Here is a 20883-nt window from a genome sequence, read left to right as displayed (position 1 = left end):
GGAGTAATATAAGGATTTTAAAGATGCGTTTCAAAAGAAGAATGCCGACATGCTACCGGAACACAGACCATATGATTGCGCCATAGACTTGCAGGAAGGAGCACAACTGCCTTTTGGCCCAATCTACAATCTATCGCAGATGAAGTTGGCGGAGTTGCGGAAGTACATCGACGAGAATCTAGCCAAGAACTTTATCCGTCATTCAAAATCATCGACTGGAGCACCCATCTTATTTGTGAAGAAGAAAGATGGCTCATTGCGGATGTGCGTGGACTATCGAGGCCTTAACAAGGTAACAAAGAAGAATCGTTATCCATTACCCTTGATTTCTGGTCTCTTAGAACAACTTGGACGTGCAAGGATCTTTACAAAAATTGATCTAAGGGGAGCTAACAACCTCATACGAATCAAGGAAGGAGATGAGTGGAAGACAGCATTCCATACAAGGTATGGCCATTTTGAGTATAATGTCATGCCCTTTGGTCTTACCAATGCTCAAGCGGTCTTTCAACATATGATGAATGACATTTTTCGAGAGTACCTTGATGATTTTGTTGTCATCTATTTGGATGATATTCTGATATTCTCCAAAAATGAGGAAGAGCATGAAAAGCACGTTCGTTTGGTCTTAGAGAAACTACGCGAGCGAGGACTATATGCCAAGTTAAAGAAGTGTTTATTTCACTAAATAGAAATGGAGTTTTTAGGGTTCATTGCGACTATGGAAGGCTTGAAGATGGACCCCAAGAAGGTAGAAGCAATCATGTCCTGGGAGGTTTTGAAGACGTTTAGAGACGTACAATGCTTTCTTGGTTTTGCCAACTTCTATCGGATCTTCATCAAGAATTACTCTCAAGTTGCTACTCCTCTCACTCGATTGACATGCAAGGATAAGCTGGAATGAGGACCTCTAGCGGAGAAGGCATTTCAAGACCTGAAGATCACATTTACTACGGCTCCAATCTTGGTACATTTAAACTTTACAAAGGCCTTTTATTTAAAAACTGATGCTTCGGATTTTGCTTTGGGAGCTGTACTTTTACAAATGGGAGAAGAAAAGAAGCTCCATTCGGTTGCATTCTATTCTCGAAAGTTCCCTACTGCTGAAATCAATTATGAGATCCACGATAAGGAACTTCTTGCTATAATGGATTCTTTCCAAGAATGGCATCATTTTCTTGAAGGAGCTGCATACCCACTGACCGTATACACAGATCACAAGAATTTGGAGTATTTCATGTTGGCTCGAGTTCTAAATCGACGTCAAGCTCGGTGGAGTATGTCGCCATCTAGGTTCGATTTTGTTATCACTTATCGACCTAGAGAGCAGCAAAGACTATCTGATGCCTTATCGAGGAGATCGTATCCTGTACCAAAGGCTAGAGAAGTAGCATTTGATCAACAATGTACGACGTTGTTGAAGCCAGAGCAATTTTGGCTTTGCACTACTATTGTGCCAATTGATGCTGACTTCCTGAATCAGGTACATGCCGTGACCATTGAAGATTCAGTAGCCATTGATATTAAGCAGCGTACCAATGACGACAAGTTCAAGGTGGAGGGGGATCTTTTATACTTTGAGGAGCGGTTGTATATCCCAAAAAGACCAGCACGACTCCGAGTTCTTCAATCTCGCCACGATTTTCCAACTGCGAGACATTTTGGATTCAATAAGATCTTGGAGCTTATTTCTCGAGATTTTTGGTGGCCCCAAATGTGGAAGGATGTGAAAGATTTTATCCTCTCTTCCGACATCTGTTCAAGATCCAAGAATCCTCGGCATCATCCTTATGGACTCCTACAGCCATTGCCGATTCCACATCGACCATGGAATATCAAGACCAAGCAACTATGTGATAAGTTGGACTATCGAAGATTGGAACCATTTATCATTCAGAAGCAAATCAATCCAGTGGCATACCATCTGGAATTATCGGCTTCTATGAAGGTACATCCAGTCTTTCATGTTTTTCTGTTGGAGCCTTATCGAGAGTCGTCTTTTCTTGAAAGAGTGCAATGTCCACCACCTAGTATTGAGATCAAGAACCATGAAGAATACAAGGTTGAAAAGATACTGGATTCATGGCGAAGGTGGGGCAAGTTGGAATATCTTGTTCATTGAAGCGGCTACGACATTAATGAGCAAACATGGGAGCCAGCTGAAAATCTTGCCAATGTGACGCAAAAGGCACAAGAGTTTCATCAACAACATCTTCATAAACCTAAGCCGGTTCGACGATAGCTTCCTTTTAAAGCTTGCTCACCCAAGAATATAAGAAAGGGGGAGAACACCACCAAAATTCGCAATTGATGTAGTTATTTTTTCCAAGATAAAGTAGAATTTTTTCGGTAGCCATAGTTTGGTCTTCTGATATGGATAGCCAAGAGATAGATACTATGTCAGTCAGATTATCTCAACCGACTAGCTCACGAAGGCGACCCCGAGATGAAGAACCGCCTACACCACGACGACAATGGAGGATATCGAGTAACCGATCACTGGTGATTGTATTTGAGTTAGAACCTACTTACAATGGTCAGCCAGAAGGCGTGTTTGTAGGACAATTTCACAATGAGGACACGGAAGTTCATGCTTGGTCAAAAGATGAAGGAGTGGGCCACTACCGTTGGCTTCAAGGGCCGATGAACCACTTGCCTCGTGAACAACAATTGGAGTTCATAGCAGACGTTATGCGACAGATCTTCATTTTCTTGCGTTGGTACTGATTAACAACAATATTACTTCTCAGAGACCTCAAAGCTAAAGGAGGGGGTGATGTTAGGGACATAGTCCTTAGAACCTTCTAGAGACAAGTTTCTAGAACCTTCTAGAAACAAGTCTCTGGAACCTTCTAGAAGCTTCCTAGTTGGTAGAAGTTGCTTTAGAAGCTTCCTAAATAGGAGTATATATTGGAATCGAGGTTGAAGAGTTCTTCAGTCTCGACATCACATCTCTTAGAACTCTAGCTCACCTCTCTGGTGTTGTTTATGTATTCATCTGATTAATCTAGTTCTTGCCAGTTCTTCTTGAACTTCTTGTTAGATCTCGAGTCTATATTTCTGTATCCGTGACAAACAATAATCAGATACAAACAATCAAAACATTATTTAAAGGGTTTTCATTTTCTTACTTAATTTCGAGTCTTTTCTTAAAAACATTAATCTCTTTTTTTAACTTTATTAATATTTATAGACCTTTTAAGATTTTCTTTCTAATTTTTAATAAGAATAAAACCTTAAATTTAATCACACTTTGAACTTGTCTTGTTTCTTTAAACCAAAAACTAATCTTTTATTTAAGTTGCACAAATCATAAGTTATGTATATATATAATTATCTATTATAATTTTTTCTAAATATATCACTCAAAGTGCTAAGTATATAATATTTTCTTTGTTTTTGGTATAATAGTATGGATATTGTGACTTATAATTTTAATGTTTTTTGGTATGTAAAGTGTAAAGTTTTATTTTATAGTAATTTTATTCTTTGAAGAGGAATTAAATTCATAAGACATAAAACTATATATTTAAATTTTGATATAATAATTTTAATTCCAAATTTCAAACTTTTTTTTAAGAAATTGATGAAACTTCTCTTATCACTTATCATTCACCTTAAATATGCAAACACTTTTGTTCTATTCCAAATCATAAATAAAATTCTGAATTTTTTTTTTCTGTATTTTTTATGTCATAAGTTTCCATGTATTATAATTTACGAACACTAATAATTTTGTAGTATTTAATTCTCTACTACTTGAAATAATGGTCATTTTTATTGGCTTTGTAACATCATGCATAAAAAATAACTATAATATTTAAAAATGTTTTTATCAAAATTTAAGCTATTTTATAAGCTTATAGATTTTTAATGTTTTATGTTAAAATAATCAAGTCAACAATATCAGATTCTAAATTTGACTAGGTTGAATGAAAACTCAAAACATGTACATACTTCCATATTATACCTAGTAAATGTAAAAATACTTAAATAATGTTGTATACCGTATATGACTAAAAACCACTTCAATATTAGAAAAATATATCTCTTTACTTGAATTAAATGCATAGTAAACTTTCTTAAGTTTATTTCTATTATTTTATTTATTTTATCATATATTACTATTTTTAAATAAATTTAAATTATTTTAAATATTTTTATTTAAATTAAAACTTTATACAACACACTTTGCTACTATGCTTTAATTTTTTTGCAAGTACATATATTTTAAATAAAGATAATATAACTTTAAAGTTTTTAGTAACTATTGTAGTTCTCTCTAAATTAACATAGTTTATAATTTACTTTTTGTTAATATGTAATACACATCTGTATAATTGATCACTGTTTGTAAGTCTTTTAAATATTACAAAACAATTTACCATTGTTTGCAAGACTCTAAATTTAGACCAATCACAACCAAATACCAATTATCTTCTAAATGTAATAGGTCTTCTAAAAATAAATTCTAATATATGAAGTTATTTACTGAAAGTTTAATTAAAATGAATAAGTAATTAAAATATTACAATTTTATGTTACTAAGAAAACATCAAAAATATTTTGTCATTTTTTGGGAATTTGAGAATGATTATTAAATAGTATTATAAATACAATTTAGATCTAAAAAAATACTAAAAAACCTACAATAAACCTGGAATAATAAGTTTATAATTTTTTAAATAGCTATTAAAAGATATAACTTCTATGATAGAAAAGCATATAAACTTTTGATTCGTGATAACTCAAAAAGAAATAATTAATAATTACTATATTAAGTAGGATTTTAGACTTTTCATAATAAAAAAACACTATGCTTATAAAGAAGTTGACCCATCAATTAGTACCATGGATTTAGATGAGAAAAAGAAATTACAACAAATATTAATAAATTAATGACTTTGTTTTAGAATTATTCAAAGACAGTATTGATTTAAAATTATCTTATTATGTTAGATATAGAATAAAACTAGGATATACTATGCAAGCTGTTTGCAATATCATAATTGGATTACTTGATTTATCTAACTTAAAATCTAATAATAATTCTAAATATAAATTGATATTTTTTTATAAAATAATTAAAAGTATAACTTGGTCTTTTATGTATTTATTTATTATATGCTCTAATTTTATTATATTTTTGTAATTATATAAATTAATGACTTCTAATATGAGATTCACAACAAAAATAAAATGTATTTATTTGGTCATATGGCTGCAAACCAATCTTAAATATTAATAGGTGAAACATTTTGAACTCTTTTGTATCAATTCTTATATAATAAAATAAAAATAAATAAAAATAAAAATTCTAAAACTTAATTAAAAATTACAAATAGAATTATTATTTGTGTAAAAACTAATAATAAAACATAATAATCTGATTTTATATTCATATTGACCCATACATGTACAAAACCAAAAAAATTACTACTACAAAGTGTGAACCTTAAATCTAATTTTCAATTGGCTTAAATGAACATTAGTATTCATGCTCCAAAAAAAAAAAAAAAAAAAAAAAAAAAAAGTTAATTGTTAGATCATGTATTATTCACAACATCTATCTACTTCACATTCTAAATATTAAGATAATTAATCTTAAACAATCAGGCAAAACATACTTTGGTGTTCAAACATGCTTGGGCATAGTTCAATAGAACAACACCCCATGAATCTCAACTAATCTCAAAAGAACATAAATTTTGTTTCAGAAAATTATCAAATATCTTAGAAGAGTGAATTTTTATCAAGAATATATAAATAAAAATATTGTGACCCACATTACATATATATATATATATATATATATATATATGTGTGTGTGTGTGTGTGTCTATATATATTGCGGAAAGCATAATATTTCTTCACCACTTAATTTTTTTCAATTTTAAACCCAAAATTTACAATTTTTTATGGATGGCTTAATTTTTTTATTAGCATTTTAAAATAGTTTCTTTTGTTAACCAAGCCATTTTATCTACATTGTAGGATATTACTCATATATAGATTTCTACTAAATAAAATACATTAATTTTTGTAGTTAGATGCACCAAGAATTTAAGAATCTCTCATGGTGCTTATAATAGAATTATAATACTTATTCATGTTATAACATGAATTATTTCTTTATATACTATAAGATCGATAAGAATCATGAATTTTTAGAGTACAACGTTGTGCATTTATTACATAAATAAAAATAATTAGACAAATCTTTTTAAGTATTAAGAATTTTTTTTCTATTTTATAGCCTTGGATGAAGTGAAGTTCTTTTAGCTTTTACTTCTTAAGGTCTAAGAGTTGTTAATGATAGATATTGATGCTTTAAAACATTTATTTTTAAAGTGCATAAATTGGCTCTTTACAATTGTCTTGGTAAAAAATGCAATAGGAATTTTATCTATAATGAATTCAAAACAAATGACAAAAAATTGTACTCCAAAAATAAGCAATGGGTACATAAAAATAAATCACTCAACTTTAAATTACTCAACTTTGAGTCAAATACTAAAGGATATAAACTCCATAAGTGCAACAAATACACAACAAACAAAATGACATATTTGTTTCAAAAAATAGTCTTTCTAAAGAAATTTTAATACAATTAAATACTATCTAGGCAACTTTAGAGACATTGCATAAAAGAATCAATAAACTATCTAATGATATTTACATATTATAAGCATAATATAAAGAACTTAAATCATGTTTAAAAATATTCTAAGAGATAGTGCAACAAAGACAAGGTTAAGATTGCAATTTCAAAATAGCACAACAAATTTAATCTAAGAAGTATCACCAAGTTGTACCTTGCTTGTAGGTAGTAATTAATAATATCCAAGTTCTGAACAAAATGCATAGGATACCACCAAATATCTCACAGATTCCAAGTGCTGGTATAAGTGTGGTTTTTAAATTTGTACTTGTAGTTTGCAAGTCTTTAAAGAAGTCTATAATAACCATTTTTTACGTCAAGACCAAATAGACCATAATTCTCTTTTTATTACAATCTCTTCTATATGTGTTCAATGTTGACATTGTTATGTCACAACAACATTTTAAAGCTATATTCTGAAGTCAATGACAACACTGAGGACACAAAGCTTCAAATCTTATTTATAAATTGCAACAAAAACAATCATTTTAGTAATCTATTTGTAAAACACACCTACAATCTTTCTATATATATATTTCTTTGAAAACAGATATTCTATTCTTGTTCATATTTCACAAAACGATGCACAAATCTAATTAAATAGAATAAATCCATGTATAAAATTCAAGAAACATGACTAAAACATGACTAAGTTGAAGGTTAAGAGCCATCCAGAAGGTTCTAGAGACTTTGGTCCAAAAGATAGAATGGTGAGTCAGCACACCCAACTCCACGTAGGCTCCCCCACTTCCATCCACCTTTTGCCACATAGGACAACAACAATACCAATAAGAACAAAGGGGAAGAGAGACCATGAGGTTCCCATTTTTCTTTCTGTGCTTTTCTTTTTCTTTTCTTAATAATAAGCAGGAGAGAGAGATGATTGAGCTCTCCTTGAATGTGGACCAAGCCTCTCTTCTTTTTACTTTTACTTTTTTGCTTTGGCTCACTGATAACATGATGATAATAGTGGCACACTATCCCAACCCCCCTCCTGAGTGTGATATATATATATATATATATATATATATATACCTCCTCCTTCTCCTCCTCCATACCTTACCTTTTCTGGACCCCATACATACATAAACCCAGCTCAACCCTGTGCAGTGTAATAATAAAACTGATACTCCCTGTCCCCCCTCCATTTCTCCACATATAATGTACACATACATACATACATATATTAAAGTTCAACTTATTAAGATAGAGTGTATATATATATATACACATATGTATGTATTTGGGGTTGTGGACAAGAGCTGGAGGGGGGGGGGGTGGGAGAATAAATAATGGATGAAATGGATACAACCAAAGGGGAGCATGCCTTTTTTGTGTTATTCTTATTTTGGTTTCTTTCTCTTTTGGGGACTAACTGGGCATGCAATCATAGAGGAGAACTGGGACTGCTACTCATTTCTAGACAGAAAGTTTAAGTTAGGGATAAAGCTTTTGTTGATTTCGCATTAGGGCTTATTGCTGACTGGGGGAAGTGCTATGGGTTTGCTTTGAGCTTGAGGAAGGAGATGAAATTCCAATGAGAGGAGATTGTTGCCTTCTGATTCAACTTGTTGCCTTTTCCATACTTGCATACATCCGTAGTTTGGGTGCGTGCTGTAAGATCAAACACAAAATCACACACACACACACACACATATATATATATATATATATATATCTATAAGAAATGAGTGAATGGCACTTGCTCTTCTTTTTCTCCTTTTGTATCTATCATGCCCTGCCAACAACAGGTGGGTTTGTTGGTTGGTTGGTTGGTTGGTTGGGATAAGGCATAGCCACTAGAGCTGGGCCACCACTTTTATAAAATTCTCAGTCTTTTTTGTGTATTTGTGGGGCCTTTGGGCCTACAAAAGAGAGAGTTGTGACAAGGAGGAAGAGGGGGTGTTCAGAATTGAAATAGTTATGTCATGGGCCACTCTGAAATTTAAGGTCATGAACATTTCTTTCATCTTGGAACATGACATACCAATGAAAGAAAAAAAAAAAAAAAAAAAAAAAAAAAACTATGTTTTGTTTATTTTTTGTTATGTTTTGTTTAATTTTATTTTTTATGTTTTGTTCATGTTGTATAATTTAAGTATGGCTGCAGACAAAGACACTATCTTCAAAAATAAATTCCAACAAAGCTTTGGATATTTAAATCTATCTTTAAAAACTTAACTTTGAACAAAAATAATTACTAATAGAGCGAATAAAAACTTATAGTTTAGAGTTTTTGTATAAAATTAAAAAATTAAAAACCACCTCTTAATGTATGTTCTTATGTATTTTTCTTTGAAGACATTTAAAAATAATGTTAATTATAAATATCAATTAAATTATAGTTGGATCAATTTGGAAATTTTAAAAAATATTTTTTTATTAAGATTATTCTCTACAAAATAGCTCCATTAAGATTATTTTTTGAATAATCTTTACAAATAAATAACAAAAAAATTAAATATTTTTTTCTCAATTTACTCAATATTTATTTATTTATTTATTTAGGTTAAGATTATTCTATTCTATTTAATATATATTATAATAAATTAAATTACAAAAAAAATAGTTCAATTTTTTTAAAAAAAATATTAATTATGTAGAGATGTTAAGCAATTTTTCATAGTCGAATTGCAAAATTTTCAAAAATTTTCTATCAAAGAATTATATATGTAGAATGTTATTTTTTGAAAAACAATATTAAATTTGAGCATTAATCTTTTAAATTTTTTTGTTATTGATGCCAAATCTTTTTTATTGTATAACAATAAAACGAATGGTAATTTAAATAGAAATCTTTATAATTTGTTAGTAGATTATATTATATCCTCTAAATAGTTCAATAAAAGCTACAAAGAGCTTTGAAAAAGTATTAGAAGATATGAATAAATAAAAGATTATTTTCATCAAACTATTTTAAAAAAGTTATAATTAAATTTTAGACAACTTGTTTTTTAAGTTGCATCAAGTTTGTTTGTTTACAATAAATATTCCATAATAAGGTATGTAAGCTATTATCACTAAAATTTGTATTACATAAAATAAAAATTATAAGTAAAAGATAAAGACGAAATAATTCAATATATAGAAATTTACTAAATGTACAAATTAGATAAAAATTAAACCTATATAAATATATTTTTTGTACCAATGTATAGAAACTAGAACAAAGTAGACAAATTTTGTGCTTTTTTTGTAATTTTGTTATGATACATAAAAAAGGACTAAAGAAATTTATTTCATATTTTCTTTTAATTTATTCTAATCATTAGAAATTGAACATAGAATACTAAAAATAGTAAGAATAATATAATTTAAGAGATTTAATTTGGTACTAAATTGAGAGTTGTTACTGTGAAAAATAGATATAGTACAATAAAATTTTAGCACATTGGAATATGTATCAAAGTTTTAAAATTCAAGTAAAATAGTATTTTCTTTTTCAATATAAAAACATATGAAGGAATATTGTTATTTTTTAATCCTAAAAGATACTTGATTTTTTTTTCAACAATGCTAATAAGTAATTTAGACATTCAAATTATTATATTAAAAAAGCATATTTTTAGATAAAATATAATATTTTAATACATATACATATATTACATATATACATTAAAAATATTTAATTATAATAATTTAATAGGTATATATATTTATTAAATTAAATTTTTGTAAAAACACTATATGAGAATATATCAAAATATTATTAGATAATAGAACAAGTTTCATTTAAGTTCTTTAGTTTGGTCATTCTAATTGTTGGAGCTTGACATATATTATCTTGTAAGATATGGTTGGCCAAGAAGTAGGAAAGTAATAGTTTGTAGATATAATCAAATAAAATCTTATTTAATTAAAAAACAAAAAATTTGTACATAAACCATAAAATTTGTTTAATTATGACAAATTGTTTTGTCTATATGTTGATTGTATGTCTATATGTCGATATGTTGATTGTGGTCTAGTAAATTTTTGATAATTATTTTCTATAAAATCAGTAAATTAATTAATTTAATAAATCTTCTATGTGAATTTTAAAAACTTTGAATATAAAGTTCTATGGAAAAAAAGGGTAGTCAATTATGGTTTATATTGTTGAATTTTCAAAATAGATGTCATGATTTCTTTAATAGCATTAATTAAGTCAAATTATAATTTTTCAAAAAAATATTATTTCAAAAAAATATTCTTATAAAGATACTTTTATTTTTTTATTTTTACAATAAAATGTATTTAAGCTAATAAAATAATTTTTTAAAAGAAATTATACAAATATTGATTTAAAATCTTTAGATTATTTAGTAGAAATAAAAAGTATTGATCTTATTATAGTTTGATTTTTTAATGATTTTTTTCTGTTATATAATTAATTAATAACATTTAGTTTCATTTATCAATAAGAAGTTTTTTGAGGATAAAAAAGAAAAATGCAATAAATATTTTCATTTATGATTTAAAAGGTATTGTGAAATAAATATAGTGGAATTTATATTTAATAAAAGATATAGTGAAACAAATTTTACATAATAATGAAATTAAAATATATCCAATAAAAATCTACTAAATGTAAAATTTAAAAGAACTTTTATACTTTAAATATATATATGAAGATAACTTTATAAGCCAGTATAAGTATATTGATTGACTTGTTTAGAGTCAAATTAAAAGGGTAATAAAGTTAAATTATGGAAAAAAATCAAGTAACAAGCAATTAGAGTTAAAAAAATAAATAAGTCATATATTTTAATTTAATTTAAATAATATATTATATTTAATATATAATATCTACGTAATATAATATCTATATAATAAACTTGATCTTTGTGCAATAGTAGTTTTTTATTCTTATTTTTTCTATAGGAAGGACTTTATACTTCATAATATTGTTTTTTGAATGTCAAATTATTTTAAATGAATTTTCATGAAAGTATGATTCTTTTATTTGTTTTGATTTTTCTGTTATGAATGTAATTTTAGTATTTTTTTTCCTTCAGAAATAAATACAAAATCATTGTTTAGAAGTTTTGTTTTTATTTAGTTTATTAATGTTCTTCCTTTTGCCAGTTTTTCTTTGCAGTATGTGTAGTGATCAAAATAAATAAATTAAAAAACTACACATACAGTTTCATTCTACATATATATATATATATATATATATTTAAGCATAGGAATGGTGTTGTCACCAAGATAATGTTGAATCAAAATTCTTGGTCCACTGTGCAGCATCATCATCATCATCCTCATCTTCATCACTCAAAGGGAAGAGGGAGTATTGCCAATATTGTTGTGCAATGTAAAGAGAACACTGAGTGCCTCATCATCATCATAGAAGAGACACTATTTATTATTAATAAACAAATATATCTATCTTTGTGTATATATATATACATATATATATATATATATATTTATATTTATATTCAGTTGGACAAGTCAGCATACAGGATTCACAAGTCAGTCCAGTTGGCAGCTCCCCAGTTTGGCCATGTCATCTGCTGACGTGGTCAACGACCACCTTCCACCACCACCTCACTGTCAACAGGGGACTATTATGCTTCTCACCTCAGGTGTCCCATTTCCTGAATAAATTCAACTTCACTACATGTTATCCTATTCTCCTTCTTCTTCCTCTTATTAAATAAATATGAAAAAGGATTTGTATTACAATGTACAGTGGACATTGCAGAAAAACCACATCATGTGGTTTTTGAAGGGAAACTTTTTTGGGGAACTACTTTTGGTTCCATGACTTGGATTGAACTTGTAATCATAATGTGTCTCCTTTTAAACTCCACGCCCTGAAAAGGAAAAAAAAAAAGAAAAAAAGAAAAAAAAAAGAAAGCATGTGCATTAGGAGGCTGTAGATGATGGGTAGTCTGATGTAGACATCCACCTGGCACGGATACCAAGCTATTATTTTCTAAGAACAATTGGGTGCTTAGAACAATGGAAAAAACAACCCAACATTGGTCCCACTTCTGTATTGAAGAAGAGTGGTTCATCCATCTTGATTCATATTGCATGCATAGTGAGTTAGTTGCTAGGGTTGTGTATGGGTGTAAGTGTGAATACACTTAATATATATGTATTTGTTTTTTGAGGAGAGCCTAGAGAACCTTAGCATTGCAAACAAGTTGGGTAGTGGAAAACTTGTTATTGTGGCTATTGAAAGCCATTTGCTCAATTGGTAATATGTGCTTTATTTGATTTGTAATTTTTTCTCAAAATTATGGTATAGGGTAATTTTATTTTTTCTATAATTTGAAAAAAAAAAAAAAAAAACAAAAACAAAAACAAAAACAACAACATATTGGAAATATTAACAAAAAAGAATTGATAGAAACAAAAAAAAAAAAAAAAAAAAAAAAAAAATCTAAACAAATATGTTAAGTGGATAGCAGGTTCTGATGATAGTAGCAAAAACTATGGTGGTATTAACAATACCCTACATATGTAAAGATGTAAATATATATTGAAATATGTTCATCTTATCAAAGGTAACCATTTTTTTATTTTATATTACTACACTATGTTTTTTTATTTAAGATTTTAATATCATTATTGATTAATTTACATTTTCTTCCAATATATCTTTATATTTTCTATATGCTAAATAATAAATATTTATAAATGTATATTCATAGTTACACTGACTAAACTAATAGACGAGTTTTTATTTTTTATTTTTTATAAATAATGTATAGTGTAATAAAAAAAAATCATGTATTTTGTGTTTTTTTCTTGTCCATACTTTTTTTTTTTATATATATATATTTTTTTAAATTCTTCTATAACAAATCAAGAATCTATATAATTGATGAACTTATATCATAAAAAGTTTTTTTGTGAGTAGCTATCTTCAAAGATTTCTCATATATATCTTCAAGGAATAGATATATAGATATATCTATATATACATGTACATTTAAATTCTAAAAATTCATAGAGTTATTTTATTGCTATTCTTGTTTTGTTCTTAGAGAATCTTTGTCTAAAAATCTTCTTGCATTTTTATTACCTTTGCTTTAACCTATCAAAGAATGATCTTTGGAAGATAAATAAATAAAAGTTGGCTATACTCAAAGCCAAATAGTAATAACAATAATAACATACTAAAATAAAATAATCTCTTATCATGCCATTCAACCATAAGCATTATGGGTTCCTGTTTCTCCCACCAGATTATCTCCTCTTATAGTAACCAAACATACAAGAAATTTAACACTGAATTTCTCATGGTTTATTTTTTATTTAAAATTAATTTTAAATATATATATATATATATATATATAGTGACATACAAATTACCAAGCAATGAAAAATTGGCTCTATAACTTGCAACACTAGCAACACATACAATATTTTATGATCAACTCTTAAAACTTATGAATAAGAGTCTATCTTCTATCCAAAAACCCTATATCCCATCTATCTTTGTAGAGTAAAGGTTTTCAAAAGCAAAGGTACCACATCTATGATACAATTTTCATCTCCTTGCTAAAACGTTCCCATTCAGAGCCCCTGAACCCGTCACCATAACAAAGCCCCCTATGACCGTGACCCTGGGATGGCTCTCAACCTTTGGAACCTGGTTCCTCAGGCACCAAAACTCCCACATTTAGGGTTCAGTAGGGGGGGGGACCATGCACCTAGATTCTCAATGGATGATATGGCATTTTTTATATGAAGATGCCCCCCCCCCCCTTCCCCTGATGGCTTTAGAGATGTGGGGGGCAATAATACAGCATCAGAATGTTCTTGGTTATGTGCCCAAATCATGCCCCATGGCCAAGGACTCTCCCTCTCCCCTTTTAAAGCAATCAGTCCACTTCTTCATGGGGAACATATGTTGTAGATGTGTATATATTTGTATAATTCGTGGGCTCACAAACTGAATTTATGTATTGAACTGTGTAGGGGAGAGAGTAAGGAGTAAGGGTGGCCCCCATGTCTTGCTTATTCAAACTTTCCAATAATGGGGATCCAGATGATGTAGCTCCTCACCATGTTATTTTTAAAACCCCATGTGCTGATGTGGCAATGCTCATGGGTCAGCTTTTTTGTCTATTATTTAATATTATTATTATTTGCTTTGGTTACTTTCAAAGATTCCTTTGCGTAATGTCTTTTTGGAATATGGATGATGAGTGCCATGGTCAAGCAAAGGCCAATCAATAGTTTTGTCAACATTTGGTCTTTTGCAAAGAATGGTTAGAGGCATTGTTTATGTTCTCAAGCCAAAAATTAAGGAAAAGCATAAGAACAGCACTCTTATTTTAAGATTATATATATATATATATATATATATATATATACATATATCCATGTTTATTTATTTTCTATCTTACAAGTGGACACATTGACAAAAAAATATGAATATATATATATATATATATCTATATTTATCTATACATGTAAGAATAACATAAGTTTAAACAGATAAAGTCCACAACAAAATCTTGTTCTAAAAACACAATTCATTTAAAAAAAATGAAACACACCTGTTGTATCGATTACGTATTTGAAAAGTAGTGTGATTTTAGATAATCTACGGAATAAAAAAAAGATAATGCTTGAAGTAACAAAGTGTAAGTAAATTTGATATAAATGTTAATTCATTCCCATATACTTCATGCTCATGAATAAATAGGATGATAGAAATACTGAATACCAATTGAATGCAACTACAGCTTAAAAGTAGCACACACTACAAAAGAAGATCCATGGGAAGGGAAAACCATGGAAAGAGGACGAGGAAGAAGAAGAAGAAGGATGCCGCGACGTAGAGAGATTCTCTTCGTTGTTGAACTGACCGGTGTCCGAGAAAGAGAGCTGCATAGCATTCCATTAAATTGCATTGCATTGCCAGGGTTTCGAGAAAACGTCGTCGGGACACTCTCCGTGTGTGATTTCGGTAGAAAAAAATAACTCCGCGGATGCTTGACTCTAGTAAGTCACCAGCATACTTAGCACACCGAAAAAAAATCAAATTCCGCTCAGTGATGAGAGTTTTGGCTTTACATGCTGCATTCGCATTTCTTTAGAGGAGGAGGAGGACGATGATTCGTACTGATTGGATTTGTCGCACAAGGACTTAGGAATTGTCTAAGGAATGAGAGCGTGCGTGGAGTGTAGCTGTGGTTGGCATCATTTTATTTTTATTTTTATTTATTTATTTCGTTTCATCTTTTTGCTTTTTTGATAGTGGAGTTGATTTTGTGTCGTATTGAGAGAGTTGTAAGCAATTTTACTTTTGCTCACGTCGGTGTCGAGCATGTTGAAGAGACTGATTCGCTTTCTTGAACCGTGGCGTTTTCATCTTGCCCGAGAGTTGCCCTTGAGCCGTTGAGGTGAGACAACTGTTGCTTTAAGCCCTCAATTATCTATTACCTGAGCATCGAAGTGAAGTCGTAGAGGTAGGGCGATTGTGAAGAGTTTGGTTGAGCGTAGGCGTTTCGACCTTGACGTCCACTTTGATGGTGGTTTGTAACGGAACGTAACAGTTGGTGTTGAGATTTTTGAAGCTCTTCGCTGTTTCATTACGGTGGAACGCGAGTAAGTGCTGGTCTTGCAGTTCACGCAATTGCGAATACATGCCAAGGATTCGTTTCCTGCATCTGAAGTAGTGTTACGTTTTTGAAGGTCAGCCGAAGTTTCAGTAGCTCTATCAAGGCGTGAAGGTATCCGTGGTCCCAGCGTAGGATTGTAGCACTTCGGCTGTGAGGGAGCACTGCGGCGTCAACAGAATTCCCTCTGCTTTCTCCTCCCCCCACTTTCCTCCTAGGTGTGTCCACTTAAATTTATTTACTCAGTCGAAGAAAGACAAGCGTTTACTGAACTTAATCGAAATGTACACGAGTGGTCGTAGTCACTCAGTGCGATAGCGGCGAAATTTTGGAAGATTTGTTACCGTCAGTTCACTGGAGGTAGGAAGGCGCATAATTTTGAAACCTGGCGGGAGGAGGTGGTCCTTGTCATCAGAGTTTACCAAGAGTTGGGAGAGGTGAGTTCAAGATGTCGTGTAAGAATTGATAGTTGATGCACTGAAGACTAAATTCCAAGGAAAATCTTCAGACGAGTTGTTTGGTCCTTTGGCGAGGTTGATGGATTGTAGTGTTGCTTGCTGTGTAGTGGAATTTTGACTTGGAGTTAGGTCCGGTGGTGTCGAAGAAGCTACATGGCTCTCGACGGTTCTGTTTCGACTTTAATAAAGGTCATCACATCTCGGCTTCTTCAATGTACTGAATAGGTTTTTAATGTAGTGATCCGTGCGTTATTGCCTCGCAAAATCTCATGGAGGTGCTACTCTTGTTTGTCTGCAGCTAACAGAGGTGACGGGATTAGTGAAATGGTGGTGCTGCAGGCGACTGAGGGATTGCAGTTGAGCTTATGTCGTAGTGGCTATTTACTTTCTGTGAGTTTCTCTTCACGAATTTGTGCACACTTGGCAAGAGAGACAAACAAAATTCTATAAAATATCTAGCGTGTTTTTGCGCGTCAAAATTTTCTTAGACAATAGTTCTGGGTAGGAACTTCTGATTCCACATGAATCATCCCCTTTTCATAAACCAAATATTCAAGACTTTCATTTAGACTCTATCTACAATTGCAGCACCCTGGAACGTTTGGAGACAATATTTGGACCGTTAATTGTAAATAGACATCAAATTCCCGAAGCTCATGATTGTGAAAGTCCTGAAAGAGGTTCTTCAAACTCGGACCATATTTTTGGACTAGCAAGAATAGGAGCGATGTGGAACTTACCGTTAACGATAGGTCAAGAGGATTTTATCATGCCAAACTCTTGAGGATTTACTCCTGCGCAAGTCGAAGTGTGAACCGATTTTAATCATGGCCACAGGATCCCTTTCGAAACGGATTTGTATAATCCGATCATTTCCGAACAGAACACAGGCGCAAGGTCTAATTTAAGAGGATTAAGTAGGCGCTTAAAGTTTTAGACAGTGTAATAGCTACAAACCTCCTTGGACTGTCCATCCTAAGTCAAACTGTGTAGAGGCCGCATTCTAGTATTCAATTTACACGACAAAGTGGCCTAGGTGCAACTTTTTAGTTTCTTCATGTGATACCTTGATTTTCTCTAGTGTTAACCAGTTGGTGGTTGCCCTCTTTAGATTGTCCCGAAGAATGTCCTTCTGGCATTAGTATAAGGCACTTGAAGACTTTCTCCTTCATTCTTAGGTGGCAGCCTTCTTTCAGGAATCAACTGGAGACCCTGATACTACTCAGTGGCGGCTGCATTGGAATTATCATGCTTACGAATCACTTCTAGTTTAAGACGGGTGACGTTGTGTTGAATTTTGCAGAGGTTTCAAAGATGTTGGAGAAATTGATGCTGAGAGGTTCCGCATTCCTGAAATAGGTAAGTGCAATCTTGTCCACCTCTTCTGTTATGAAAGAGTTGGTTTCATGCAGGAGTCTTTCATAATCTAGAATGCAGTTTATTCATGCAGTGGTCCTCAGATTATGAAAGAGTTGGTTCCTTCACTCTACTTCAGAAGTTGAAATCTGATGACCACTGCATGAATAATGCTTCAGCTTGCCACGGGCAAGTACATTATACAGTGTGTGTACAAAGCATCACAACTGTTAATTCATTTATTATCTTACAGAACAATTTTCACTCGTCAACAGCTGAGATCATGATCTAGTCTTAGTACACCTCAATTGTATAACTTAAACAAATGGCATTTAATCGTTTAAAACGATATACAGCGTCAAAGTCAACCATGTCATATACAGTATTCATGTGCTTCACATGCTTACTGAGAAACGGTTGTCGCAGTTTTCAGTTGGGCGCGTTTTGCATCTCACCTGTATTGGCAAATCCAGCTGCCATTCTCTGACTGAACCGTCAGAAACAAGTAAGGCATTTCGAAGAAGGTTTAGTGAGTCGACCTGTTCTAGCACTAATGGCGATCAACTCAAATCTTCATATTGATGAAGATTGTGATGCACTTCTGCAACCCAAGGCATCAGAAGCCATGGCAAAGCAATTTGGGGAAAGAGGGTTCTTTCGAGCCGGAGCGAAAGCCAGACTTGTGGAAATTTCAGATCTCTTGTGCGGAGAATATGTCAAATTTGGATTTGATGATGGGAAGTTAATGGAGGAGAAATTGAAAAAGATGGAGCTTGAAAATGGTAGGCTTTTAACTCAAGTAGCAACTATGAACTCGAAAGAGAAGGCCATGAACGAAAGAGTCAAAGAAGTGGAGCATCGTATGCAAGATTTAGCATATAAAGTAAGAGATGCAGAGGTACTTATCCATGAACTGCAGAGGAATGAGATGGAGAGCTCCCGAGAACCCACAACAACGTTGTATGCAAACAACCTACAAGTTGTGTGCCACAAAGAGGAGAAACTTGAGCTACAAGAATTGGTAGAGAAGTTGCAACTACTGTGTTCGAGCCAGGAGGCAAACACGTATACTGATAATTTTGACGACCATCAAGAGTATAAACATCAAGACTGCGATAATTCCAGCTCGTTCAATGAGACTAAGCTTTTGTGCTGGCGCAATGACCAATGTGCCGAGTGTAAGGACAGCGTTGAGCAGGTTCAAGAACTTCAAGAGGAGGTAAAAATGCTATCTGCTAAGTTGAAGTTCTCTATAACACAGAGGCAAGCTATGAATGAGATTATAGTGGCGTCCGCTACAAAGCTGGCAGAGGTGATGACAGCAAATGAAACCCTGAAAAAAGAGCTCTATGTTGAGCGCCAACTTGTCCAAACAAGAGAGAATGATGTTCAGAACCTGGAGACGCGTGTGGAAGCCCTAAGCACAAGCAACCAGATGTTGAAGTCTATGCTCAATCTCAAGAAAATGGCATTGGAATCAAGAAGATCTCTAAACTTCACTCTTCTTGAGCCCAAATTACTGGATTTGGCTACCATAGTAAGCGCACAAAACGCGTGTGTTGTGCGGCTTTCAGCCCAGAACGAGACCCTGGCACGCTCTCTCCAGTTCAAAATTCAGGAAACCGAGCATCAAAAAGCCCAAGTTAAAACAGCCAACAAACAGAAGGACGCGGCCATCCGCGCCCTGGAGCAATTTAAGCAACAAATGGTTGACTGGGCTACCGAAATGGACGAGCGCAATCTAAACTACGACGTGCTTCAAGAATACGCTTTAACTCTGGAAGGCGACTTGCAGCACTGGCAATCGGAGTATAGTACCATGATCCAGAGCTGCGAAGAGTTAACGAAGGAACGAGACCAGTTGTTAGCTTGGCAAGGGCTTGCACGAACAAGTATGGCCGACACTGAGAAGGCTCTAAACGAGCGCGAGAAGGAGGTTGAGAGCATCAGCCGCGAGGCACTACATATGAGTTTGGAGGTAGAGCTTTTACGGCGGAAACTGCAACAACTCGATGAAGATGTAATGTTCAAAGAAGGCCAAATCTCCATTCTGCGAAGTAGCTGGGAAAATGAATGAAATCCTCCAGCGCGTGGTCATTAAGCGTTATGAAGGTACGGCACCTACTTGCTTCAGTACTGCCAGTCAGATTCTCCGAAGAAAATATTCTCATGGTGGATTCGAACGCACTTTGGTTCGTTGTTGATGTCAACGGTATCGAATGGTAATCTTCATTGAGTGGGAGGATATGAACTTATTCGGCACCAGCGATCAAGTGCTCACTAAGTTCTTTCATCCTCCTCAGACCCCAATTGACCGATTGGTTACAGTATGTTATTCAGCAGCACACTTTGGGCAATCCCCCCCCCCTGTTTGGCTGAAATGATACTTCCTGGATTAATGTGATGTAAGCCATTCAGGTTAACATCTCCTCCAGGCAGAGTGGTAGGGTTGGTGAGTAGATTTGTCTACTACGAATTGCAGTGCAACCGGGTTTGTAAACTTACCCACGAGGAATGTTTCCAATTGGATGAAATGGTTGTACCGTGTCTACCTTTAGTGGAGATCACTCAAGTTTAGAGACGACTCCCGACTCAAGCTTAGCTGAATTTGTTTTCAGCTATTCCTATATTATGATGACTTGGACGCTTCTATTAGCCAAGAAGTCATCTCAAGCACACGACACAGCCACTTCGGCATGAGTCCTTCAATTGAGGGTCGCTTACAGCCTCACTAGAAACATGAAACAGCTGAGGAAATTCTCACTTGACAAGAACCACGTTGCTTGTGAAACGGTACACCTAAGGAAACTTGCCAGAATCACCTATTGAACATGCACTG

At 32.5% G+C, this 20883-nt stretch overlaps 1 protein-coding gene across 1 annotated transcript; it reads left to right on the top strand.

Annotated features, from left to right (window-relative positions):
* The first annotated feature begins 17991 nt into the window (after positions 1–17991).
* On the top strand, positions 17992–20544 carry LOC112276772 (uncharacterized). The gene is made up of 2 exons (XM_024508439.3): positions 17992–18047; positions 18471–20544. The coding sequence occupies exon 2, from the start codon at positions 18598–18600 to the stop codon at positions 20119–20121; it is 1524 nt and encodes a 507-aa protein (XP_024364207.1). The 5' UTR covers positions 17992–18047; positions 18471–18597; the 3' UTR covers positions 20122–20544.
* The last annotated feature ends 339 nt before the right edge of the window (positions 20545–20883 follow it).

Source organism: Physcomitrium patens, chromosome 24 (genome assembly GCF_059467195.1).
Source record: "Physcomitrium patens ecotype Gransden chromosome 24, ASM5946719v1, whole genome shotgun sequence".
NCBI classification, from domain to species: Eukaryota; Viridiplantae; Streptophyta; class Bryopsida; order Funariales; family Funariaceae; genus Physcomitrium; species Physcomitrium patens.
Note: the sequence above shows the minus strand (reverse complement) of the source record. Positions and strands in the feature narration are given on the sequence as shown.

Coding starts and splice junctions, on each gene's coding strand:
- LOC112276772 (XM_024508439.3), top strand. CDS start 18,598: ATGGCGATCAACTCAAATCTTCATATTGATGAAGATTGTGATGCACTT.